At 65.8% G+C, this 26083-nt stretch overlaps 1 protein-coding gene across 2 annotated transcripts; it reads right to left on the bottom strand.

Moving 5' to 3' along the window:
* Positions 1-1670: 1670 nt before the first annotated feature.
* Positions 1671-25492, bottom strand: AKT1 (AKT serine/threonine kinase 1). Of its 2 annotated transcripts, none has more exons than XM_074364895.1 (14): positions 25296-25492; positions 22466-22604; positions 10572-10700; positions 7793-7904; positions 7448-7595; positions 6994-7125; positions 6856-6921; positions 5822-5890; positions 5394-5519; positions 5193-5321; positions 4867-4982; positions 4458-4545; positions 2901-3003; positions 1671-2637 (listed from the first exon to the last, which is right to left on the bottom strand). In XM_074364895.1, the coding sequence occupies exons 2-14, from the start codon at positions 22509-22511 to the stop codon at positions 2558-2560; spliced, it is 1344 nt and encodes a 447-aa protein (XP_074220996.1). In that variant the 5' UTR covers positions 22512-22604; positions 25296-25492; the 3' UTR covers positions 1671-2557. The 2 variants fall into 2 exon arrangements, with proteins under 2 accessions (XP_074220996.1, XP_074220995.1); XM_074364894.1 differs by having other exon boundaries at positions 4867-5081; positions 25296-25485.
* Positions 25493-26083: the final 591 nt, after the last annotated feature.

Here is a 26083-nt window from a genome sequence, read left to right as displayed (position 1 = left end):
CCCCCGACGCCCAGCTTCAGCTCCGTTTTCCACAGCACGCCTGCCACGTCAGGGTACCACTTGCTCCAAGTTTGAGGATACACTGCTGTGTTTCCTGGTTTCTACAATACCCTTTTCTTTACTGTGTTAAAACACACGTGACATAAAAGCCCCTGAACCTCTTTCAAGAGCACATTTCTGTAGCGTTGAGTGCATTCACATGGTTGTGCATCCGTCACCACCATCTGTCCCCAGAACCTTCTCATCTTCCCAGACAGAAGCTCTGTCCCTGCTGAACACCACTCCCCTCCCCCAGCCCCGGCCCCCCCACCCTACTTTCTGTCTAAGAATCTGACGGCTCTGGGACCTCAAGTAGGTGGAGTCGCACAGTTTCTGCTCCTTTGTGGCTTCCTCTTCACTCAGCGTGACGTCCGCAGGGCCCATCCGTGTTGGGCAGGTGTCGGAATTTCCTTCTTTCCCCAAGGCCGGATGACATTGCGTCGTGTGGCTGGACCACGTCTTGGTAGCCCCTTCGTGGTCCACGGGCAGTTGGGCTGCATCCACGTTTTGAGGCTACGGTGAAGGGTGCTGCTAGAGGTGCAGGGTTACCTCCTCCAGACCTGCCTGCTCGCGACTCTTCGTGGTGCGTATCCAGAGTGGAATTGTGGGGTCACTGCAAACTCGTTTCTCAAGGACCCTCCCTGCTGTTCTCCATTCCCTCCAGCAGTGCCCAGGGCTCCAACTTGACGCGTATGTTTATGTATCTGAAACCTGAATCCAAAGCATCACTTAATAGGTAACATTTGGTGTGTTTGTGGTTTCCAAAAAAACTGTGTACTGGAGTGAAACCACCAGTTCTGTAAAGGACTGCCCAGAGGAGAACTGGGCTGCTCTGGACACCGCCCCCAGCCGGACTGACCCCCACGACCCCATGCTCCTTGCCGGCACCCCCTCCAGCAGAAGAGGGGTGGCCACCCACCACAAGGAGTGCCTTTTTGTCAGGGCCAACAGTCCAGGAGCCTGGAGAGGCAGGCAGCTCCTGCCCCCTCCCCTAGGCCTGGCTGCCAGGTCCTGTGAACGTCTGGTAGTCGCATCCCTGGCCGCACCCCAGGACAGATGCGGCAGCTGGGGCTCCGCCCACCCCTCCGCGGGCACCTGGGCTGGAGCTGGGCAGCTGACTCCTCTCCACGCCCACAAGGTGGCGCCCGTCTCATGTCCCGCTGGGCTGCTCGGGCTCAGGGCGGGTCCCCCTGTCCATGTGGTCACTGTCCCAGGCTTGCTGTGCCACCCCCAGCAGGTGGCTCTTTGGGGCCTCCTTGGGGCCCAGGGCCTGGCTGTGGTGAGTCTCCACCTTGACCAGCTCTGGGTCCTGCAGGGTCCCACTCCTTCCTGTGGTCAGAGTCTGCCGGGTGGACAGAGCTGGTGGGTAGATGGCCGTGCAGTCTGGGTGGCCTCCTCAGGGGCATGAGGGTGGGGTGAAGCCAGGTGGGGACAGGGATGGCCAGGGTATCTCCCCTCCAGCGAGCCTGGCCGGAGCTGGGTCGCGGGACATCTTCCCTCAAAGGCCATCCCTGAGGCCGCGGGGTGGGCCGACCCCAGCACAGGCCAGGCAGGAAGGATAGGGCGCTCCCCCACAAGCAGGCCAGCCACACGCTCCTTCACCCTTCACCTAGCAAATCAAGCCACAAAGCTGAAAAGCAATTTTTTTATTGAAGAATTTAGGGGGAAGGCTCATAATAGTAAAAATACTAAAGTTGAATATAAAAAAACGCCATGGTGCAGTGCAGCGTCTGGCCGGGAGGCACGGGGGATGCAGCAATGGCCCCTCCAGAGGGCGCTGGGGCGGGGCTGGGGTGACAGCGGGAGAGTGAAGCTTCTACAGGACAAGTGCTACCGGGGAAGCCATCGGGGAGGGCGGTCCCGACAGGACGGGGTGGACAGAGGGCTTTCTTCTAAGATGAACAACCCCCAATATGCACGTGAACAGCATGAGACACAGCAACAGATTCCACCTGGCTCCTCTCATGGGCAAGCCCCAGCCTGACCCCGTCTCAGGGCCGCCTTCCTCCAGGCTCAGCACCAGGGGCTGCCGCGCGGCCCACCCTGAGGGAGAAGGGGCCAGGCCAGCACAGCACGCCCAGGTTGCTTCTGGGGCCCCCAGGTCGGGCCCAGACAGATGCAGCCGGGGACAGCTGGCGAGGGGGACGGAGGGACTGTGGGCAGGGGGCCCACCCTGACCCCGACTGCCCGTGGCTGCAGAAGTCCTCAACAGTTCCCCACATGAATCTAATCTCTCTGAAGGTCGAGGCCACGTCTGGAGAACCGGATGAAATAAATTAAGAAAAACTGCCGACCATTCTCCCCTGGCCCTGGCTGGCCAGGGGGGACGCCGCCCAAGGCAGGCAGCCCTACCCACAGCACGCAACCGGAGCGGCATGGTTCCGCCCAGACGCATCCAGAAATAAAGGGCATTAAATACAGATCACCCCCAGCGAGGCTTCCTCCCGATCCTCGGAAGCCGTCTTCCGGAGCACATGGCTGCCCATGGCAGTGTCCTGAGCGCACCCGGCTGGCCCCCTCAGGCCGTGCCGCTGGCTGAGTAGGAGAACTGGGGGAAGTGAGGCCTCCGCTCACTGTCCATGCCCTCCATGCTGTCATCTGTGGGAGGGCAGGCAGAAAGGGGGGCTCGGAACCTGGGCACCAGGGAATCCGAGGCCGACCCCAGAAGGCTAGCCTCCCCGACGCCACACAGGCTTCAGTGACCCCACGCTCGCAATGCCGGGGCAGGGGGACTGCGGCCTTCCCACCCTGATCACCACCCTCCAAAGGGAACCTTTCCACTAAAACCCTGAACACGGCAGGCTTCCCTGCGGGGAGCAGCCTCTGAGTCCTGTGGCCGGGAGAGGAGGGCCCACCCTCACCTTGGTCAGGCGGCGTGATGGTGATCATCTGGGCTGTGAACTCCTCATCAAAATACCTAGTGTCCGTCTCTGATGTGACCTGCGGCTTGAAGGGCGGACTGAGCTGCAGGAAGGGGGCCTGGGTTAGGCACCTGAGCACCTGGCCCTGGACCGGGCCCCCAGGGAGCCGAGCCCCGGGCTTGGGCCATGCGTCCCGTCTCCAGTGGAGTGTCCCCAGCCAGTACTGACGCCCCGAGAAAAGGGCAAGCAGTCACCTGCCCACAGACAGCGTTCTGGGAAGAGACTTGTGGAGGAAAGGGCAGCGGTCGGGGACCCATGCCCACGTGCCCCTGGCGAAGGGCAGGGCTGGCCGTGCTCACAGCCCCTGCAGGTGACAGGAGTTAGTGCAGCCCGGCTGCGAAGGCCCCCCACCCCAACCCCACACCCTCAGGCAGAAGGGGACAAGCCCACTTTTCTTTCTTTCTACCTTTCTTGTTTTTCTTTCTGCATTTTTTATAAACTTCCCACAGGCCCAGGGAGCAGAAGCTAATGCGAGCCAAATAGAGGAGGGAACGCGGGGAGCAGCCGGCCAGTGCCTGCCCCAGCCAGATGGCCGGTTCTATGAGGGGGACGCTATGCCCAAGCACCGCCGTGATGGGCCCCCCAAGACCTCCTCACCCAGCTCCCCACCCGGAAGATGGGAATGCAACTGGGCCCTCTTCGGCCCACGGCCCCTCTGGAGCCTCACCCTTCAGGGATCCCATCTTCAGGGTCCCCACTGTGGCCCTGTGGCCTCCGGCAGTATTAGGCTGCGAGGCAGGACGTGAGGGCAACAGTAGAGGGATGGAGGGAGCACACAGCCTCGGGAGGAAGCAAGCCTGCCCACACCCCAGACCCCGGCCTGGGGCAGGGCTGCCCCCATGAGCCAGGAGAGCCAGCAGAGTGGGTCTTGGGTCAGCGCTAGGCAGCAGAGCCTCGAGGGCAGGGCCAGGAGGGGACAGGCCTCGGGGCAGGACCCCGGACAAGCTGAGCAGGTGGGGGTGCCCTGTCTCAGGGAGGATGGAGGCCGTGTGGCCATGTGGGGCCTGCAGGGGAGGAGAGGGCTGCAAGTGTGCTCCATGCCTTCCCAAGCCTGCAGGCCACCCCACCAGCCTGGGCTAGGCCTAGGGCTCCCAGGCCCCTCAGATGGTCAAGGATAGGGGCACAGGGGCAGGAAGCAGCTGCCTCGCTCCTGGGAGGCCTCCTCACGTGCTAGAACAGCAGGCGCTATCCCTGCTCCCGCAAGCCCAGAGGGCAGACCTGGGCCCTTCCTGCAGCAGGAAGGATCAAGGTCAGACAACTGGAGGAACTAGGAGAGCAGGGAGGCGGTGCGCTCACCCCACCAGCAGCCTTCAGCACGCAGCATTGCAGAAGGGAACCCTGGTGCCCAAGCCTCACGGGGCACGAGGTGCAGGGAGTCCACATGGAGGAACAAGGACGGCCCTGGACAGCAGTCAGGGGACACAGGCAGGGGAGTGTGCAGGGGTGGGTGTGAGTGGCTGGATGTGTGTGTGCACAGGTGTGCACGGCCCCTCCCACCTTCTTCTCGTACACGTCCTGCCACACGATGCTGGCAAAGAAGCGGTGCTGCATGATCTCCTTGGCGTCCTCGGAGCCCCCGCCGAGCCTGTGGGGGGAGGGAGGCCACGTGACAGTGCCGCCCCCACCCCATCCCACCTGCCCCCTCACCCCGCCAGGCCTCAGGCCCCTCCTCCCACTGGCTGAGGTTGGGTGCAGCACCGGACAGCACGGCCCCGGTCCCTGGCAGGACACCGGTGGGCAGGGGCTGCTGGCAGGGCCGGGTCTCCCTGAGCAGATGAGGGGCTCCTCGGCCTGTGTCAGCCGGGACCAAGGACATCACCCCGGCCATGAGTGGGGACTGCTGGCCAGAGTCTGGGGGTGTCGGGGACAGGCCACTGGCCGCATGCCAGCCCGGGGCGGGGCTCACCGCTGCCTGGGGTCCTTCTTGAGCAGCCCCGAGAGCAGGGACTTGGCCTCGGGGCCGAGCGTGCGCGGGAATCGGATTTCCTCCATGAGGATGAGCTCGAACAGCTTCTCGTGGTCCTGGTTGTAGAAGGGCAGGCGGCCGCACATCATCTCGTACATGACCACGCCCAGCCCCCACCAGTCCACCGCCCGGCCGTAGTCGTTGTCCTCCAGCACCTGGGGGCAAGGGGCACGCTCACGGGGCGCCACCACATGGGCGCCTGGGAGGACAGCGGGGGCGGGCGGGGGCTCGGGGCGCGGGAGTCAGGGGGACGGGCAGGCGCACACCTCGGGGGCCAGGTACTCGGGCGTCCCGCAGAAGGTCTTCATGGTGGCGCCGTCCTTGATGCCCTCCTTGCACAGCCCGAAGTCGGTGATCTTGATGTGCCCGTCCTTGTCCAGCATGAGGTTCTCCAGCTGCGGGAGGCGGCCTCCGTGTCAGCCCGCCCTCCCCGTGCCCCGGCCCCGCCACCCCAGGCCGCGCCGCACCTTGAGGTCCCGGTACACCACGTTCTTCTCCGAGTGCAGGTAGTCCAGTGCCGACACGATCTCAGCGCCATAGAAGCGCGCCCGGTCCTCGGGGAACACCCGCTCCCGGGACAGGTGGAAGAAGAGCTGCAGGACGGGAGCCTGAGCAGGGGCCCTGGGGGCCGGGCCACGGGCAGAGACCCCAGCCCAGCGCGGGGTGGGGGTGGCCGGGGCCCCGGGGGCCAGGCTCATGGGCAGAGACCGCAGCCCAGCGCGGGGTGGGGGGGACCCTGGGGGCCGGGCCACGGGCAGAGACCCCAGCCCAGCGCGGGGTGGGGGGGGGACCCTGGGGGCCAGAGCCACGGGCAGAGACCGCAGCCCAGTGTGGGGGCAGGGACCCTGGGGGCCAGGCTCACGGGAGGAGACCCCAGCCCAGGATGCGGCCCTACCTCACCGCCATTGGCATACTCCATGACGAAGCACAGGCGGTCATGGGTCTGGAAGGAGTACTTCAGGGCCTACGAGGGGAGCAGAGCTGGAACCGCCACCCCGCCACAGGCCAAGGCCAAGGTCTGGGGGTGAGTCAAGGTCTTGGAAGCTGGCAGGTCCCGGTGACCCTGTGAGGCTCCCCTGCAGGGCTGGCCTGGTCACTGGCCCATTCACAGAGACACGCACGAGAGACCATCTGCAGACCTCGGGCCGCGGACCCTCCCCAGCGCTCAGATCCCCTGCCACCCCTGTCCCCACAGAGACCCACACGAGGCTGGACACGGTCGGGCCAGCTGGACGTGCAGAGCTCAACGTGGCGTCTGGGACAGGACCCACTGAAGGGTGCAGGGCCTGCCAGAGCGTGTCTTTTCCTCCCAGTCCAGCCGGACAGACGGAACGAAGGGCAAAACGAGGCAAATGAGCGAGTCTGGGCAGCAAAGGCGCCTGCTCTCAAATACGGCAGACGTCTCTCTTGAGAAACTGTCCTAGGAGCAAGATCGCCCCAAGTGTGACCGCTTCTCTGCTCTGCCCCTGCTTTGGGCCAAGCCGTCCCTTGGAGCGAGGACACTGACCTAAGCAGAGGGGATAGCCCGTTGGGCAGCCCTGGGGACAAGACCCCGGAGGCCAGCCCCAGGTACTCGGGACCCAAGTCCTGACCCTCATCGACCCAACTGCTGACAAGCTGCTCCCACCACCCGGGAGCAGAGCTGGCCGAGCCCGGCAGAGAGGCAGACTGATTCTCGCTAATTCCTTGCTGTTCCACACACCCTGCCTGGGCCAAGGGCCCCCAGGACAGGGACCCTGCTGGCGTGAGCCTCCAAGGGAAAGGGGTGGAAGGCTGTGCAAAGGGCTGGCATGGGGAGCTCCTGGCCCTCTGTGCACCAGCGGCAGCACACACAGCGCCCCCCCCCCCACCGCCGGCCCGAGTTCTGAGCACGCAGGATGGCCGAGCCGCAGAGGCTGGCCCATGTGAGCCCGCCCAGGAGGGACTCACCGTCAGGAAGGGGTGCCGGGAGTTCTGGAGGACACGGTTCTCTGTGAGTGTGTGGGCCACCTCGTCCTGGAGGACAGGGCCCGGTGAGCGGCCCGCTTCCACCCAGGGCCCCCGGCCCCGCCCAGGCCCCGCCCCTACCTTGGCCACAATGACCTCCTTCTTCAAGATCTTCATGGCGTAGTAGCGGCCGGTGGCCTTCTCCTTCACCAGGATCACCTTCCCGAAGGTGCCCTTGCCTAGCAGCTTCAGGTACTCAAACTCATTCATGGTCTGAGGGCAGCAGACAGGCACCAGGTCAGGGGGCAGCGGGGCTGACAGAGGCCCGGGGCCACCATGGCTGGCCTCGGGGCTGAGCACAGGTGGGGCCCGTGGGGGTCTGGGCTCGTAGGAGATCGCAGGGCCACGTGCCCCAACTCGGAGCCCTGGGGTTTGAGGGGATGGTGGGAGTGACAGCACCTGGGCCTCCGGATCTGGTGACCCTCCCTCGCTTCGGCCTGTGCTAGAGTCAGGCAGGGTGGGGACCCAGAAGGCCGAGGTCCTCCTGCGCCAGCCCATGGGGACCCTTGACCGTGGTGAGGGGGACGGGCCTCACCACGCGGTGCTTGGGCTTGGCCAGAGAAACCTCCATGTCCTCAGCCCCCGAGTTCTCGCTGGGCGAGCCCGACCGGAAGTCCATCAGCTCCTCCTCCTGCCTCTTGAGCCCGTCGGCCACTGTCTGGATGGCGGCCGTCCACTCCTCCCTGCAAGGCGGTCAGGTAGGCCCCAGCCTCGCCCAGGTCTGGGGCCTCCCCCTCCACAGCCCCACCTCAGCGGCCCCCGCGAGGGCCTCGGGGAGACCGCTGCCCTGAAGCCTGGGCCCGCCACAGGTGCTCAGGCCCTGCAGAGGGGCCTGAGGAGGCGGGGCCCTCGGGGCTGCGAGGAGGGCGCCAGCTCCTACCGCTCCTCGGGTGTCTCCACGTGGAAGGTGCGCTCGATGACCGTGGTCCACTGCAGGCAGCGGATGATGAAGGTGTTGGGCCGTGGCCGCTCTGTCTTCATCAGCTGGCATTCTGCAGGCAGGGGGCATCCATCTGCACCAGGCCCAGCCCCTCCCGAGCCCGTCTCCAGCCCTCCCCGCCCCAGCTGGGCCTCGGCTCTGAGCTGTGAGGCACTCCGTAGGGGCGTCTGGAGCTGGGTCAGGTTAACCCTCCCTGGCCCTTCCTTCGGTCTCTGGGCCCCCTGTGTACCAGGCCATGGCCCTCAACTGACTGGAGGTTAAGAGGTCCTGGGGAGGGGCCAGCAGAGAGGAGGCCTCGTGGGAAAGCAGCTCCCCCAACCTGAGTAGGAGCAGCCCACCATTTTCCCAACTACACGATGACCAGCGCCCCAACCTCCCCTGCTTGGAGCAGGGCCAGTCCCAGAATGGAGGCTGGTAGTGACTTGCCCTCCGGAGAGGCTGCCTGTCCGCCCTGGGGTCACTGGGCTGTACCCACCCCACGCTGCAGCCCAGGCCCTTGGATGCACATGGGAATATAAACAAGCTAGCACGCCTGGGAGCACACGCACACCTGGGCCATGCACACCCAGAGAACACGCACCAGCACACACACACCTGGGGCACACACACACACCTGGACTGTGCACACCCGTAGAACACACACCAGCATCATGCACACCTGGAGCACACGCACACCTGCTGCTGGGGAACTGTAGGGGTGCCCCAGGCCTGGAGAGAGCCTGGATTCTGGCCCAGCCTGTGCGAGGCGGGAGGGGGACGTGGGGCCAGCACAGGGGCCGCCGACATTCCAACGTCTAAGCGCTGGCAACCGCAAGGGGCCCTGGCCGGGCTCAGCCAAGTGCAAGGGAGTGAGGATCAGTCTGCCAGGCCTGGGGGCCAAGAGGGGGCTTGGGGCCCAGCCCTGTGGGGATGATGCCCTATCCACGGGGCAGGGGAGGGAGGGAAATCTTTGTGGCCAGCCTTCTGGGTCCCCAGCACCCCCTCTTTCTCAGCCCACTGGAGACACCCATCCTAGGGCCTGACTTCTCGGCCCCTCATCCCTGGATCCATCCCAAGAAGAGGCCCTGGTGCAGGAGCCCCCACCCGGCCACCTCCCTTCCCACAGGGCTCTGCTCCTTGGCCCAGAGCTCCTGCTGGCCTAAAGCCTGGTTCAAGGCCCCAGCCCCACCCACTGCTCAGGAAGGCCCTCTGGCTGGTGCCCACCCCTCCATGTGCCTCCTGAGAGCACTCCAGCCCCCCGCATTCAGCGTGGGAAACACTCCCAAGGGGCCTCACCCCCCAGCAAGGCAGCACCCGCCCTGGCCGAGCCTCCTACCCAAGCCCTGAAGCCCCAGCCCCACCAGGGAGGCCCTAGGGAAAGCCTGGCGCCTGCAGCGGGGGCTCCCACACGGCCATGAGGCAGCCAGGAACAGGGTGTCTGCCTCCTAGGCCTCCCTTCATCCCAGGGCTCCTGTTTTATCTGCTGCTTTGCTGAGACTTGAGGAGCCTGGGCTGGGGGCTCAGGGCTCATAGAAACCAGACCCTGCTAAAGCACCCCTCTGAGGGAGCCCCCCCAGTTTGGGGCCTTGTGAGGAAGGGCCCCTGCTGATCACATTAGAAGCCCTCGGGTGGGGAATGCTGGCCGTGCCCCTCCCCCTGCAGCACAGGGCCAGGCACATGGCGGCGGGGGTAGAGGGCGGCGGTGTGTGGACAGGATGGCCCCCACCCCCCACCTCTGGAAATCTGTAGCCACAGAGGCTAGAAGTTCTTCCCCGACAGCCCGAGGACAGGCCACCTCCGCTATGCCCCTTCCCAAGACCCTGGACCCAGAACCCGAGGTCTGGCGGGCTAGGGGGCTGGAGGACCTAGGCTCCCAGGGCGTTTGGCAGGGAGGGTGAGGGGCACAGGAAGGAGGAGCCTGGGGCGGAGCTGGGACTGCTCTGCCTCCCAGGCAGCAGCCTGAGGAGGGCCCGGGGGTCTGCCAGTCAGTGAGCCCATCACTCACCCGCCCACTGGGCCCGTGTCCCGCAGCAGCCCCGGCTGAGCGCTGGGAACGTGGCCCAGGCTGGAAGGCCCGCCTGGTCCAGCATCCCACCAGCTGGCCTGCCTCCACGCCTGGGTCTTCCCAGCCCATGGAGAGGGTCACACCTGTTGCTCCCCCTACCCCACTACCACCTGCAGGTATGGAACGAGGCCACTTGTAACACTTCGTCTAGAAAAAGCACCAGTGTGTTGAGCATTTGGAGATACCCCAGGCCGGCAGTGCTACACTCACCCTTCCACGGGCGGGGCAGCCCCGACCCGCACCCAGTGGAGGGCGGATGCAAAGGCCCAGTGTGGGGTCCGGGGCCTCTGAGACCCAGTGCTGGGGCAACAGAGGCTCCCAGAAGCTGGGTGGCCCTTCCACACTCTCTTCCTGCCTCCTGCCCAGGGGCTTTGTGGAAAGAGGCCTAGTGGCCCCGATGGAAATGGGGCCCCCACCAGCCAGCTGCCCCAGGCCAGGCCCTCTGGCTTCCAGAGCAAGAGTGCTCAGAACAAAACGGACCTCAGCACAGAGACCCTGGCAGCAGAGCCGGCCGCTGCCCAGTCCCCAAGGAGACTCGGAGCCAGCGTGCCCAGCCTGGTCCCCGGCCGGCTGCCGGCCCCAGACAGAGGCCGGGAACCCAGCATGGGGGCGCCCTCCACCCTGCCCACCAGCCCAGCACCCTGGTCCTGACCCGGCAGCCGTGGGCGCACTCACGTGCCACGGAGAAGTTGTTGAGGGGCGACTCGCGCTGCTCCACGTCCTGTGGCCGCTCCTTGTAGCCGGTGAAGGTGCCGTCACTCTTGAGGAGGAAGTACCGGGGCCGCCAGGTTTTGATGTACTCCCCTGAGGGCAAGCGGGCGTCAGGGGCGCGGCTGCTGGGCCCCACGCCCACCCCCATGCCCAGGGCAAACCGCAGCTGTCATGCCGGCACGGCTGCACCCAGGACGCCCTGACTCTGGGGTGCTGACCCTGATTCGCAGGGGGCGGGCCAGAAAGCAGGGCTCACTGCGTGAAAGTGCGCGCCTCTGATGGCGAGCCCACCCCACAACCTGTGCTGGCAAGGGGGTGGGTGGGCACCTGGACATGGGGGCAGGGGTACGACTGGCGGGAGGCCGGCCCAAGCCTGAGGGTCCCCAGCAACAGTGCAGGCACCAGCTACAGCCGGGGGGCTTCAGGGCAGAGAGCACTCCCCGCCCGCCCAGCGTCCTGCCAAGTGGGGGCTACAGCAGTCACTGTGACAATGGCGAGCGGGCTGCCCGCCGCAGCTGGCCCCCGCCCAGAGGATAGAGCCTGGACCCAGCGGTGCGAGGGCTGGCACCACACCCAGACTGGGATGCACAGACTTGCCTGTGACACAAGCCCACCTGGAGCACGTCCCCAGGGTGGGCACGCCGGACAGAGCCCCCTGCCACCCGTGGGACGACACTCACTGCCCAGGGGCCCAGAGCACTGCCGTGGGCTCCGCAGGGAAGCCAGCTCTGGGGGGCAGCTGTGCGGTCCTGGCCCTGCATCCCACCACAGCCACCTCAGAGCCCAGGGAAGTGTCCCCCAAGTTCTGCAGCCTCAGCTGTATACAGGCGCTTGCACTTCGGCACCACGGCAGATGTCCTCTGCGATACGGCAGCGGCTGCCATTTTTCATACTGACACCCAGAAAAAATGTTTCATTTACATTTTGCCGAGCAAGGAGTTTGAACAACAACAACAACGAAGAATTTACTAATTAGGCACCCGCTCCAACAGAGGGCCACCGGGCAGCGGGCGGGGAGCAGGAAGGGGTCCCTGAGCTCCAGGCCAGGCTTTCCTGACAAGCTGGGCCCCAGACACAGGCACCTGGCAAAGGCCCCATCCCAGATGCGCCCCCTCTGTCTGCCCCACCCCCCCATGCAGGACCCAGGGCCTCTGGGGGGATGGATGACCAGGGCTCCAGCCACTACCAGCACCCCTCCCCAGGGAGCCCAGGCAGGGGTCACCACCAACACAAGGAAGACACAAGACTCAGCCAGTCACTGGCCCCCAACCCCAACAGCATTTGGCAGGCCTCCCCCCAGTCCCGCAGAGCCCTCCAAAGCCCTGGGGACACCAGCTGGGAAGGCTGTGTGCGGCCACCTTCAGACACTGGCTCCGCCCCCCAGCCCTGGACCCCTCCAGCACTCACGGGTTCCATGCAGCCTCTCGGGCACCCCTTCCTGGCCAGCACAGCCGCGGCGGGGGTGGGGGCACAAGCGGAGCGGGCTCGCTCCCACCCGCCTGCGTGCCAGTCTGGAGCTGTCGGCGCCTGATGGAGTGCCTCCCATCCTGCCAGCTGCTGCTCCCCAGGACGCTAACTGCACGGGGAGTGATGAGCGCCTCGCGCCGCCCCGAAAATCCATCTTGATTCACCAACTGCTGCTGCCCCCACCGCGCCCAGCACGGCCCCCAGCACCGCACCCGCACAGGCAGTCGGCAAGCTCCGCAGGACCCGCACACCAGGCTGGGCTCAGACCCCGCTGTGGGTAAGGCTGGCAGTTCATCGGGTCCGGGACCCCCCTGGAACGTGGCCCCGCCCCCCGCCACATGACCCCGCACCGACACCCCAGGAGCCTGCCTGGGAAGGTTCTGGAGCCCAGAACCAGGGGAGGGGGCAAACACCCAACACTGTTGAGCCTGTGGGGAGGGGCCACAAGCCTGCTGGGCCCTCCGCCAGCCCCCAGACCCAGGGCCAGCCCCTCACTGTCCCCTGATGCCACCCCACATGAAGGGCACAGGAGCCGAAAGCACACTGTGGGGAGCGATGGCCGGCGGGGAAGGCAGCCTCCCTGGGGCCTCAGCCTCCCTTGGGCCTCCTCCTCAGCAGATTGGCACACGGGCCCCCAGAGGAGGAGCGGGAACCCTGGGGGGCACTGGGGAGGCCAGGGCCAAGACCCTGAGACACACAGCCCCCTTTCTTCAGCCCCTTGGACGCTCCCGCCTGCAGAGGTCCAGCCAGCTGGTCACTTGGGGGCTTCCAGCTGTGACCTGGGCCGTGGCCTGCATCTGAATGAGTTCAGGCCAGACAGGACACCGGGTGGGCAGTCAGCCCAGACAGATGGGGCCTCAGACCCTCCTCACCCCTGGAACTGGGGGTGACACAGGATGGGGGGAGGGGAGCAGGCAGCCACCCCGTGCCCCGCCACAGCTGTGCTCTGTCCTCTGGGCCATACACACCCATGGGCCAGCAAGGGGATGAAGGCAAGACAGATGCACAGTCCATGCTCAGAGTGGGAGCCGCCAAACCTCCGTCTGGGAACAGACAGAGAAGCCCAAGGCTGCCTCTCAGAAAGCTGTTCCCTAAATAGGGCTCCCCACCATTCTCCCAGGCCAGATGCTCACGCACAACTGGGGTGATCTCCCGACAGAGGCCACGTCAAAGGTCAGCAGGTACCCAGCCCCTGCCACTCCACCCAAGCTCAACCCAGTACTTCAGAAGGGCCCCCACCCACCCTGTCCCACCGGGGTGGACACTTCAGACCAGGGCCTGGAGCCCCACATCATGGCTGGTTCAGCAGGCCCCTGTGCCTGCTGCCGGAGCCTGGAGCTGGGGGCAGGCACCGGGAGGAACCTGGGTGCCCACCCCCACCTGGAGGGTCTGTCCTGGGCGGGCAGGCAGGAGGCAGCTGCTCAGCCCCCTTGGGATTCTCTCAGAAGCCCAGCCCCGGGCCAGGGTTGAGGAGGGACCCACAATGCCCCCAGTTCCTACGGCACCACACTTACCCCAGTCCTGACCAGCCACCAGCGAAGGGGACCCATGTCACCCTGAACCCGTGACCCCAAGGCCCACCCGCCTGCAGCAAGGGCTCCAGGCAAGGAAGCAGTTACCCTGGGCAGGCTCTCTGTGTCCCAGGCCTGACACATGTGAGTACCCCCTGCCAGGCGTCTCGGGGTGGGGGTGGGGGGCCTGTAAGCCCCCAGCACACAGCCCACCGGCCGCCACGCCCTGAGCTCCGTGAATACTGAGTCTCCAGCTCTCGGGGAAACTGCTGGATAAACACTTTGCCGCAGCGGTGGTGGCGGTGGCAGGCGGTGGCTGGCAGGGCGCCAGGCGGCGCCAAGCTGTTTCTCCACAGCAAAGCGAGCCCCAGCAGGCCCGGGGAGCAGGCGCCAGCTGACAGCGACGACCGCGCGGTCCCCTGCCGTCGAGACAACCATCGCTTGCCGACAGCGGCAGGGCGCCCACCTCCCTCCTCCAGCGCAGTGAGCAAGCGGCCTGCTGACGGCGGTCCGTCCGCACGGGGCTGGTGCGGGCTCAGGTCATCTCAAAGCCCAGCCTGCTGGGCCTCGGCCTGTGCCCAGACCCCCGTATCCCCACGTCCCTGTCCCACTGGCAAAATGCAAGGTCACGAACAGTCGGCCAAAGCCCTGGGGCCCAGGAACCAGTGTCCAGCGTGGGGCAGGGGGCACACCAGACTCACGGCGAGCCCTGGCCTGTTGGGTGACACATGTAGCCTGCTCCTTGCTTCTCAGGACACGGCCTTTCAGAGGGCAGCACTCCCGGGGTCCTCCCCGGAAGGGCATGAACCACCAGTTTGGAAGAGAGGAGAGCAAGGGGGTGACGTGGAGGAAGACAGGGGTTCCCCCAGCACAGCCCCGAGCCTGGCTGGGCCGGCCCCATGCAGCAGACAGGCAGAGGAGGCGGGATCACCCCACCAACTGGCTCCCCAGGGCACTGAGGCCAGCGTGAAGGGCTCTCAGGTCCCAGGGAGGCATGTGGTGACCAGAGTCCCAGGTCCTGCTGCATGGGCTGGCCTTACTCCTTGACACAAACAGGACTCCTCGCAGGCCTTTGGTCCCTGCCATCAAGCTGGCAGGGCCCCAAGGCCACAGCCCAGTGCACCGGATTCTGGAGGCCGGGGATGGGCTGGGAGGGAGGGAGGGACGCCGTCGGGGGCAGCACAGCCGAAGGCCCTGCGGGCTGCTCTGCTCCCTCCTGCAGCTCCAGGACAGTGCTGGCGCCAGCTTCGGGGCCTCTCACCACCTACTGCCCCCACCCACCCCCCTCAGCTGCAGCCAGCTGCAGACCACCTCGGCCTGGACATCCCTCCTGCCCAGCCATCTCTGAAAACCCTGCCCCCTCCTCGGGCACCACACAGGCCAGAAAAGAGGCCACCCAACCCTAGCCCACCACACACCTGGCCACTGCCAAGCACACTGGAGCGGTGCCCCAGGTTCCTCCTGGATCTGCTCACTTGGCTTGGTCCCCAGGGCCTTTCCTTGGTCTGCTGGGCCCCTGGCCTGCGCCCACCACCTCTAGTCTCCCTGCCCCTGGAGGCCTAGTGACCCTCACCCACATCACTGCCTATTCAGAGACACCCCAGACACGACCACTGCCCTACTGCCCAGGGGCTCCTCCCGTCCCCACCTGCTCCCCCTGCGCTGGACCCAGCGGGCTTTATCCAGCCTCCTGAGCCCCGCGTGGGTGCCTCCCTCAGCCCGTTCCTCGACTCCCTCAGCTGAGCTGGCTGCTAGGGCACCGCCTCGCCTGCCCTCTCCACCTGATGTGCACCTGGCCTCACCACTGCAGGGCTCGGGGGAGCTGGGTTTGAATGACCTGGGCTGGGTCCAGGGTCCAGGGGCAGCCACAGCGACACCTCTGCCTGCAGGGGCATCTGGGGCCTGCACTTTTAGGGGTAGGGGGGACCCAGGAGGTAAAGCGGGCAGCCTCCAGGCCTCTCAGTCCACCAGCATCCCCCCATCCGCTGGCTCCTGGGTCACGGGCTCCAGAAGAAGGGACTCCTGACACCCCCAGTCCTGGCCCAGGCCCGCGGGCAGCCCCTGCCCAAGTCCACATGGCATGCAAGTTCTGGTTTCTAGAACGTTTCCCTAGGGACACACCTCTCACAGCTGTGCCAAGAACCTAGGAGGGACCCAGCCAAACCAAGAGAAGTACCAGGGCTCCCCTGGCAGGGCAGAGGAGGGGAGCGGGCTGGAGTGAACACAGGCAGCACTGGCTCCTGGCGGGCAGGTGGGACGGCAGCCGAGCCATCCCCGTGGACACAGCCTTGGCGGAGACTCATTCCAGGGTGCAGCCTGAGGGGCCAGGACAGCCCACGGTTGCCAGCCTTACCCACACCTCCCTCCCTGCAGAAGCAAGACCCTGGCGTCTAAGTGACCCCCAGCCTCACTGAGCCAGGGCCTCCAGGGATGCGGTGGGGCTCCAAGCACTAAATCTCCCAGGAAAAAGTACACCTGCACAGGGGAGGGGACCACGGAAAGAGGGCCAGGCCAAGAGGGACCCTCCAAAGGGCCTTCCACCTCCCAGCTGCCTGCCTCATTTATTGTTCACTAACTTAGAGCCACATCCGCGGCAGGACAGCCTGGAGGTCAGCGAGGCCTGGCTCTGACAGCGCGCCCTCTCTCAGCCCCCACCGTGAGACGGTGGCAGACCATCCTCCCAGTCCCCAACCCTGTCACCTCATGTCCCTGGCCACTCACCCGGACCTCACCCCCAACACCCCAGCTGAGCTCATCACAGATCCCCCAAACCCGGGCTGGCTGCATGCCCGACGCAGGGCTGGCTGTCCCCCTCCCCCAGCCCGGAGTGGAGCACCAGTCCCTCGCCCGCTGGAGGGCTCCTCCGTGAGGCTGGCCCGCTGTCGGGCTCCTACCCCTGATGGGGAAAACCAGCTGAGGCCTCTGAGCAGGCGGAACCATCAGGAGATGACGGGGCCAGAGGGCTGCGCTCCAGGGCCCGTCCAGGGATCTGTGAGCCCCAATCCAGTGCCCAGGGAATCTGAGCCCAAAGCCTGCACAGTTGGCAGCAAAGAGCCTACACCATCAACTCCAACATCACTGAAACACAAGTCTATCGTGTCCTAAGGTTAAAGAAACACGCGGAGAGCGGGAAGAGAGCAGCACGGGCGTGGCAGAGCGGAGGGCGTGGCAGAGGCAGCGAGGGCGTGGCAGAGTGGAGGGCACGCAGCTCCATGCCCGCCTGGGGCCCCAGGGCCCTCTGCCAACCCGCCCGAGGCCAGGTCCGGGCTGGGGGGCCCTTCTCGCAGGCCGCAGGGCCGGGGCGGTGTGTGATGAGGGGGCGGGAGCAGCAGCCTCCTCCACCCACAGAGACAGCCGCTGGCTCTGGTTACTGGAGGGCCCGCGGGGAGGGCGCTGGCCATGAGCCTGGCCGGGTGTGCCTGGGCAGAGGGGACGCCAGCCGCGGCGAGCCAGTCCCTCCTGCCCCCGCCTTCCCAGGGCACTTCTAGGAACTGGCCTAATGCAACCCAGCCCAGGCCTCTCCTGAGCGCTGGCAGCGGACAGGGGTCTGGGGCTGGGGCTCCAGACTCTGCCCTGGCCTTCCAGCCCCTCCGGTTCCAGGCCTCAGCTTCCCTCCTATCCAGCACACACTATGCTGCTCCCTGGGGCGGCCGGGGTGTCAGCAGAGGCCGTCCGAGGGCCACGGTGGCTGGGTGGGTCCTGTGGCCCGGGTCCCCTTCCCTCCACCTCAGGACCAGGAAGGTGGCGGGAGCACCGCCCACCAAGGCCCAGCAGGCTCAGGCCCAGGAACCCAGGGCGGGGGCGGGCAGTGACCCCTCACCCCTCAGCGCAAGGACGCCCCAACTTCCTCTTTTGTTGTTTGCTTTGAAAGGAAAACTCAACACACTCACAAAACAGGAAACCTGGCCCCACGCCAGCCGGCCAGCCTTGGCCACAGCCACACGCCACAGCCTCGTGCCACCACCAGCGGCCTCAGGAGCACCCCTCCAGAAGCAGGCTCCCTCCGTCCTGGGCACTGTTGTTCAGAGCAGAGGCCCTCAGGCCTGGCCGCCTGCACTGACCTGCCCCCGGGTAGCGCTGGACCCCTGTGGAGGCCAGTGTTGCATGAGCTGCCTCAGTAGACCGAGGGGACCCTCAGACCAAAGCCACATCCACCGCAGCACGTCCTGGACGAGACCTAAGCACCTCTCACCCGACAGCCAGGGAAACTGAGGGGCTGGAGGCCCAGGACAGCCCATCCCCCAGCCCGGGCGCAGGGAGATGGAAGCAGCCCCCCCACCAAATGGTCCTAGGGGCCCCTCACGCCAGCAGAGCAACTAGCAGCATGCACGTGCACACCCTCAGCCCCGCAGGGCCTCCAGGCAGTGCGTGCTCAGAGGGGATCAACAGACCCCCCGCAGGCCTCAGCCCCTGCTGCCGGCCCCTCTATGTTCCCTCCAGGGCCCCCTGCTGTGGCACCCCAGGACTGGGGATGAGTGGAAGCCTGTGTCAGCAAGTGGAACCGCCATCTCTCTATCTCAGAGCCACCTGAAGGGGCAGGTAATGCCTATGGCCGCCCCAGGAAGCAGGATCTAGCCTGGTCTGGGGGTGGGGGAGGAGCCAGGGCCCAGGAACCCACTCCCCCACCAGACACCGGGGACCAGCTCAGCAGGGGTGACAAGGGCCTGCCCACTCTGGCCTGGAGCCGGGGGAGGGTGCGAGCCAGAAATGGGCTCAGGGTGGGGGGCACAGCAAGGCCTGAGATGCACCAGGCACTGGCCCCCAGAGCTCCATGGATACAGGGCCCCGCCAGGCCCGCCACTCCCAGAGGTGAAGTTAAGCTGGGACATACACACATATGTGCACACGCCGGGCAAACCTCGCAGGATCCCAGGGGCGAGAAGATCCTCACACCCACAGGCTGGCTCTCCTCCACCTGCCCCTCAACCCTGGGTTGCCAGATTGTGGCCTGGTGGCTCCTCTGCTGGTCCCTCTTGAGCCCAGGGGTGACCCAGGGCGGCACCCTCCCCCCTACCCAGGCCCTGCTCAGCTGTGCAAGCCTGCAGTCCCTTCCTCCACCCCGGGCCCAGCATCTGGCTAGCCTCCTGCCTTCTCCCAGCCCATCTGGTCCAGCTGGCCCGTCCATGGGTTAGGGACACCCAGGAGGACAGTCACAGGCCTGGCTGGGTGGCCACTACCACACCACAGGCTCCGAGCATGGGACCCTGCACGCAGGGCTTTCCTGGTGAAGGAGCAGCTCTTTACGGGGCTGGGTGGCAGCCCAGGTGATGCACAGCCCAGCAGGCACCAGGGCAAGTGGGCAGGGACCACAGGGCCTTGGGGGCACAGATTCAGGCCTGGGTCCTTGCACACAGAACACAGTCTGCAAACCAGAGGCCTTGGGCCAAGTCCAGCCAGACTTTGACCCTGAAGGAGGGTGGATTTTATAAACTATCAACCTTTAAAAATCAGTGGAGCGCACGTAACAGACCGAATCTTTAACAATGATCTGAGCAGCACCACATCCGCCGGCCCCAGCACCAGGGCTGGAGCAGGGCTGCCCACCACTTGGGGTGTCTGCCCACCACGCGGAACACCTGCCTGTCACGCGGGATGTCCCGCTCTCACTCAAGAAGTCCGCCCGCCTCTGGAGACACCTACTCACAGCTTGGGATGTCCACCTGCCACCCGGGACAACTGCCCCCAGTCCCTGTTGGCCTCACCCGGCCCCACCCTCCTCTTTACTACTTTCTGGGCCTTTAGCAGCCTGACCTCACTCTCCTGGGGACCAGCCCCCTGCTGGACACTCAGGGGCACTAGGGCCCGGAGGACTTGCCTGGGTCCTGCAGGTCAGCACAAGGCTGGGACCAGAGATGCCACACGGGCTGCCCAGCCGGGCTGTCCTCTGCCTCCTTGGCTGCTCTACCCCAGGGAAGTAGCCTGAGCTACTCCCAAGAGATGGGAGCCCATGTCCCCAGGGCTGGGAGGAGGAGCAGGGCCCAGGGGTCTGTCCCCCACCCCGCAACTCTCAACTTAACCCCCAGGCAGCCCCTGAAGGTACCATCACCCCTCATGTGCAGGCCCAAGGCAGGATACCAGGCAGGCGGCAGACTGGGCAGGGGCAGGCCTTTATCCCACAGCAGCCGCCCAGTATTCGGGTAAGAAGGAGCAGGAACAGCAGGGCGTGGGGGTGTGGAGTGGGGGCGCACGGGTCTGTGAGGAGCTGGGTCCTAAAGGACCGTCCTAGCTACCCCCACTCCCACTCAGAATCGGACCCCTGGCCAAAGAAGGGGCTGGGCCAACATGACCCTGCTGGCCACAGATGGGGAGGGGGGCCGAGGAGGGCTGGAGCCCTCTGCCCACTCCCCAGAGCCGCCCCCACAGAGGCTCATCTCCCTCCTCCAGCCATTCCTCCAACTCCTCCTGAGAGGAAGGGGTGGGGACACAGGCAGGGAGGCCTCTTGAGGGGAGCACGTGTGCGGAAGCATCTTCAGACCATCCACCCTCCTGCCCATTAAGTTTATCAACCCACATGTCCACCTGCCTGCGGACCAAGGCCGCCTGATCCTGCCACTGCCCCAGCCAAGAAAATGCACGCTTTCCCCGGGAAACAGCGCCACCATGTACTTCCGGCCCCACGTTGGGGTCGCCCTTGAGTTCCCCAACACCTACCCCAAACCCAGCCTTCTCCCACCCCTCTGCCCCTTCTGCCCAGTCACCCCAACGTCAGGCACGCAGGAGAGGCCCAACCACTTGTGCGGAATAACAGACTCATATAAGGACGGAAGGAGGGACGGATGGGAGACCAGAGAGAATAAGACAGTAGTGGGGGCGGCGGGACACGTCTGCGATGCACAGGGGTCCCCAGGAACCAGGGGCCGGCGGAGGAGGGGGCATCCTCGAGGGCAGGCCTTCCACGGCAAGCAGGGCAAGCAGGGCAAGCAGTGCAGGTGGGACCCGGGGCCTAGGCCTGGAGCCAGGCACCCATCGGGGCAGGAACGTCCCCTCTTGGGCCACAAGAGGGCCAGCGCTGCCCCTGACCGGCCACCCTGCTGCACCACCCTGCCCGGGGTAGCACGAAGGCTGGAGGAAGAGCCCAGGCAGTGGGGGGCTAGGACCCTCTCTCCTGGCCTGAGACTGGGGGCTGGGCAGCAGGGCTGCACCCCGTCCCTGGGGCCTCCCACAAACCATGCCCTCTGCTCCCTCCAGCCTTCCCCCACCTCCACAGAGGAATCAATAGACTTGCCCTTGGAGAAGGACACAGTGACAGGGCGGCCGAATCAGGTTAAAATCCAGCTCCCTGGAAGCCCCACAGGGCCTAATGCCCTGTGCCCCCAGCACCTTCCAAACGTACACCCTGAGTGGCACTCTGAGATGCACCCGGGCGTCAGAGGGCACTCCCTCCTGCCCCTGGCTGCCCAGTGAGTGCCCCAGTAACTGGGACAGGGGCCCTGGCAGCCCTAAGGACCAGGCATCTCCTAGGTTGGTCCTTAATCTAACAGGCAGTCAACAAACATTTGCCAAGGATCAAGAGGTAAGGGTCCCCGGTGTGTTCTTGTGCTGCCACCAGGCAGAGAGGGGAGGATGGGGACTCAGGGAGGGGCTCCCTTATACCAAGAGGACTATGAGATCCAGACAGAGCAAGACCTGATGGAGGGAGCTCCCAGCACAAGAAGAGGTCCTCCTGGCATCAGGAAGACGTAACCATGGGGGGAGGCTGGCAGGTGCAGGAAGTCTTGGGGGACGCCAGGCAGAGGGGCTCACCACCGACCACAGGCGCCCGCAGCCTCCTCGCTTAGGTCTCAAGGCCCAGCACACTGTCCTCCTTGCAGCTGCCAAAATGAGCACTAAACACACACAGCTGACCACATCCTCGATGCCCTGCTCCGAGCCCTCTGCAGCCCCCCTGACGTCTCATCTCCGTCACTGCTTTGCTTCCCATCGCAGCTCCTGCAGTTTCCCAGCCTGCTCTGCTGGGGAGCTCCTATGCATCCCACAAAACCCAGTCTCATGACACTCACTTTTGCCATGCCTGTCTGCTCCATCTGTGTCTCAGGTCCCCCCCACCCAACAGCCTGTGGGATCCTGAGGTGGGGAGGGGGATACCCTCCCTAGAGGGCATGCGTGAGGAGTGACTTGGCTGGTGGCTAGCCAGAGTGGGATCGCCTTGAGGGAACAGGTCTGGAGGAAGAGGAAGTTGGGGAGGGTGGGTGGTGACTGGCCAATCCCCAACCTGGAGCAGGAGGGAGTGACTTGCCCAGGGCCCCTGGCCATGTGGCCCGTCCATCCCCCCAATGCTGACCCCTAAGCATCTGAGGGGAGCAGGGCAGGGGGCCATAGGCAGGGCTAGGAAGTGTGAGGCCAAGGCCCAGGTTCTCGTCCAACCAGCTCCTGGCCCAGCCCTCCCTGGGAACAGGGCCCCGTGAGTGAGGAGAGGGGAGGCCGGGTGGGCACCAGGCTCAGCCACTCTAGCACAAACACACCCTAAGCCAGGGCCCTGGCTGGTGCAGAGCCACCTACCCTCCATGGCCAGGCCTGAGGCTGGCACTGGGCCAGGCCAAGTGGCCCAGCCCTGCCCTCAGGAGCCCTCGGGCAGTGCCCCGGGCCGCCAGTGTGCCAGGCCTTGGACGGGCCCCAGTGTCCTCACCGCCTTCCAGGAAAGCGGGTGGCTCTCCCCGCCCGCAGCCCCGCCAGGCAGCCACTCTACAGGCCACATGCCACCCCAGGGCTCACATCCCTGCCCGGGAGGTCCCATGAGGCTGCGCCCTTCAGGCTGCAGGGACATTGGGCCCCGGACGCTCACCCAGACCAGTCCAGGAGCCCAGGCTGCCCACACCTCGCCACCTGAGGAGCCCAGGCAAGCTGGGGACCCCCAGCCCAGGCCACCTCACACACACTAACCTCGTTTGTGCAGCCAGCCCTCCTTCACGATGGCCACGTCATTCATGGTGCCGAGGCTCCTGTGGGCCGACACAGCCCAGACCACGCTCACACTCCTTTCAGCAGGGTCCTCCCCGAGCCCAACCACCACCTACGGCCTCTGGAAGAAGCAAAGGGAAGTGTAAGGCTGTGCTGGGCTTGGGGACACTCCTCATACCCCCAGGGGAGCCTTCAGAGACACTGCCACCCCCAGCACTGCCTTCCTGCCACAGAACCTGATAGAGTTCATGTCACTCACATGGCTCCTTAGGCCAAGGCCTCCCCTCCACCTGGGTTTCAAGTCCCTTGCAACCACCTCTCCTGGACCCCCAAGCCCTCAGAGCTCACTGTCCCCCCTTATTGCCCTCATTCCCACCTCCTGGCCTTTGTACAAATCACTCCCTCCCCAAAAAGGCCCTCCTGGTATATCCTGGCTTCCTTAACCTGCTGACCCAGCAGAAGCCAACTCTTCCAGGTAGACCCCCCTGACTGCTTCGGCCCACACCACTCAGCCTCCCCAATCCTCTGGTGAGGGTGCCCAGTTCTCCCTGTCCATGGTGTTCCTGCCCTCAGGCTGGGGTTCCCAGGTAAGACACAGGGCTCCTCCTCCCTGCCCCAGACTGGGAGAGGAGAGAAATTCAAACATGAAGAAGTCAGGGCCAGGAGTGCAGGCGGCTAGTGCAAACGAGAGCCCGGGGCCCTCCAGGGTGACATGAACCCCCCCCCCATCCACCCCAAAGAAACCCCAAGCCCCTCCTAAACCACAGCGCCCCTGCCAGTCTGAATCTGGTTCATTCATTCGGCCCACATGTACCCAGTATCTTTGGTTTTGCCAGGCTCAGCACTGGGCGATGCGGACAAAGAGAGGTTCAGATGAGCCCTGTCTGTAACGAGCACCCAGTCCAGGGTGGTTACAGACCCATAATCACAGCATTCAGGAAGCAACAAATGGGGGGGGGGTGCCTGCACAAATGCAGAGGCACTGGCACCGCCCTGCAGTGGCCCACCAGCAGCCTTGGACACTCTGGTCATTGATCTTGCACAGCCCTCCCCATGGCTCCGCCACTAGATGAACTCCTAGGCATCCCTCAAAACCCAGTTCCCACGTCACTGGTTCCAGGCATCCTGCGAGAGGACACTCTTCCCGTGAACAGTCCTCTGCTACCCCTCCTGATGGGCAATCCTGAGGGCAGGCCAGGAAAGACTCCTCCCTGGGACCCCCCCAGGCCAGGCAGAGACCCTGAGTACTCTGGAACAGATCCCTCTCAATGTGGGTCTTCCTACAGCCGCCTAGACACTCTCCTGCAGCCCAGCTTATTGGCCTCCTGAGGCATGGGCTGGGCATCCAGAGAAGGTCGCTGTGCACTGATGATCTTAGGCTAAATTTGGAAGGACAGGAAGACCCCACTCACTGCCCCGTGTCTGACACAAGGAGAGGAAAGATGCTCTTTGCCTGAAGAAAGTGCAGGCCCACAGGCAGGAATGGCGACACTGGAGGAAGACCCCGGAGGAAGACCCCACCAAGGACAGGGCTCTGAGCTCCACAGGGCATATAGGTACAGGGGACTCTGGTCACACTTGGGTGGGCGTGGCCTGGAGGCAGAGGGCGGGACTCAAAGACCTCTGGACTTCCCCCCACCCCGAATTGGGAGTGAGCAAGGCCTGCCGCTGACAGAGTCAGACAGCTGCCGAGAGCCCCGTATGTAAAAGTGTATCTGCGCACACACACAGGGCAGTGTGCATCTGCACAGAAATGCGCACACCAAGCCAGCGCCAGGGCTGCCTCTGGGCACAGGGCGGGAGGCACGGAGGGGCCCTCTGTTTCCCGCTGCTTCTGTACTGGGGGTGCCTGCACCATACAGGTGTACTACTGCTATTGTTACTTAAGTCACAACTTTAAAAAAATAATCATCATCTATGCTCTGAAGGGGCCCTCTGCCTCTGCCTCCAAAACACTGTTTTATGATCTGTTATGTCTGGCTAGGTGGCAGGGAACCAAGCCTCCACCAGTGTACCCCGATCCTTACTTAGACCAGGGGCTCAGAACGGTCAGGGCTGGTCTGGAGCTAGGTGGGAGGGGGCCAGGAGTGAATGCCGCGGCCCGTGGCCCCAGCTCTGTCCACCACGGCCATACTTAGGAACCAGTCCCACCCACTGACAAGTTCACCAGCTGCCCCGGGATACCCCAGGTCGGGCCACAGGGCCCAGCCGCCCTCCAGGCCCCAAGCCTCTGGGGTGGGTGGAGAGCACTCCAGAACCCACCCAGGTCAGGAACCAGTTTCTGGGCCCAGGAGGGTTGTAGTCCTTTGTGGGCTGGCCTGGGCACCTAGCCACCATGTACAACTTTCTGTCTACGGGAAAACGAGGTCTCCTTCCAGGGCCCACCCACAAACTTGAACGAGGGCCGGGGCGAGCCTTTTCCTCAGCCCCCCGAGCACCTCCTGTGCGCCGCGCCCCGCTGGCCTGGCGCCCGGAGAGCCCCCGGCCGCAAGGGTGTCCCAGCCTCCGGCCCTCGGCGCCCGGCCGCACCCCTCCGCCGCGGCCCGGGCCTCGCCCGGCGGAGCCGCTTCCCCAAGGTCATGAGGGAGGCAGGGGCCGGCGGCCCGCACCCCCGGCGGCGGCCCGGCCCGCGCCCTCCCCGCCCAGGCCGCGCTCGGCCACTTCCTGCTCCCGCTCCTCCATTCCGGCTGCGCGCGGCCCGCGCCCGGGCCCCGCCGGCCGCGAACAAAGCGGCCCGGCCGCGGGGAGGAAATCCGGGCCCGGGCGGCGGGCGGCGGCGGGCAGGCGGGCAGGCGGGCGGGCGGGGACTCACCGGGCGCCGCGTCCGGCGCGAGCGCGGGCCTAGCCGGGCCGCGGCCTCCGGCGCCCGCCGCTCCGCATCCCCGCGGGCCGGCCGGCCGGGGCCGGGCTGGAGGCCGCGGCGGGCGTTGCTCGGGCGGGCCTCGCGCGCCGCCGGACCCGGAGCTCGTGCGCGGCCGCCGGGTCGCTCCTCCGGGCTGCGCTGGCTGCCCTGGCTGCGCTGGGCCGGCCGCCCGCCCGCCCGCCCGCCGCGCTCGGTCCCGCCGGCCCGCCCTCTCCCCGCCCCGCGCCCGCCCCGCCCGGCCGCCCGCCCACATCCGCCTCCGCCGCCCGCCCGGGGCGCCCCCACCGCGGGCCGGGAGCTCGCGAAGGGGGCCAGGGCCGAGCGGCTAGCTGAGCCCGGCCGGCCGCCGCCCCGCTGCTGGGGCCTGTCCCCAGGCCACGTCCTCTCTGGCCTCAGTTTCCCAGTTTGTCCAGTGAGCCCGCACTTCTCGGCCCAGTTCTATTCACGGCCTTGTTAAAAGGGCTGGTCTGGGACGACTTCTGGGCTTCTGCCTCCAATGAGTGGGGGTCGGGAGGGGGTCAGGTTAGTCCGACTTTCAGAATGCACCCTGAGTGGGTAGCTCCAAGATGGTGAGCTGGGGGCTCCAGGGGCCAAGACTGTCCTAAAATACCCATCCAAGGCCCCTGCGGAGCAAGGGCAGATCCCCCTTAGGGCGTGCAGGAGGCTGGCTGGAAGGTGGACACCGGAAGTTCTGGGGCCAATGGGTCATCTATGTGCTGAACACCTACTGTGGATCT

Source organism: Camelus bactrianus, chromosome 6 (genome assembly GCF_048773025.1).
Source record: "Camelus bactrianus isolate YW-2024 breed Bactrian camel chromosome 6, ASM4877302v1, whole genome shotgun sequence".
NCBI classification, from domain to species: Eukaryota; Metazoa; Chordata; class Mammalia; order Artiodactyla; family Camelidae; genus Camelus; species Camelus bactrianus.
This window is presented reverse-complemented; position numbering and strand designations above follow the sequence as displayed.

Bases quoted from the DNA above. Each gene is read 5' to 3' on its own strand.
- AKT1 (XM_074364894.1), bottom strand. From the start codon at position 22,511: ATGAATGACGTGGCCATCGTGAAGGAGGGCTGGCTGCACAAACGAG. The intron at 7,905-10,571 runs GTGAGTGCGCCC...CCCTGCCTGCAG, and splicing joins CAACAACTTCTCCGTGGCAC to AATGCCAGCTGATGAAGACA. The intron at 3,004-4,457 runs GTGGGAGGGGCC...CCCTTCCTGCAG, and splicing joins AGGACGTGTACGAGAAGAAG to CTCAGTCCGCCCTTCAAGCC.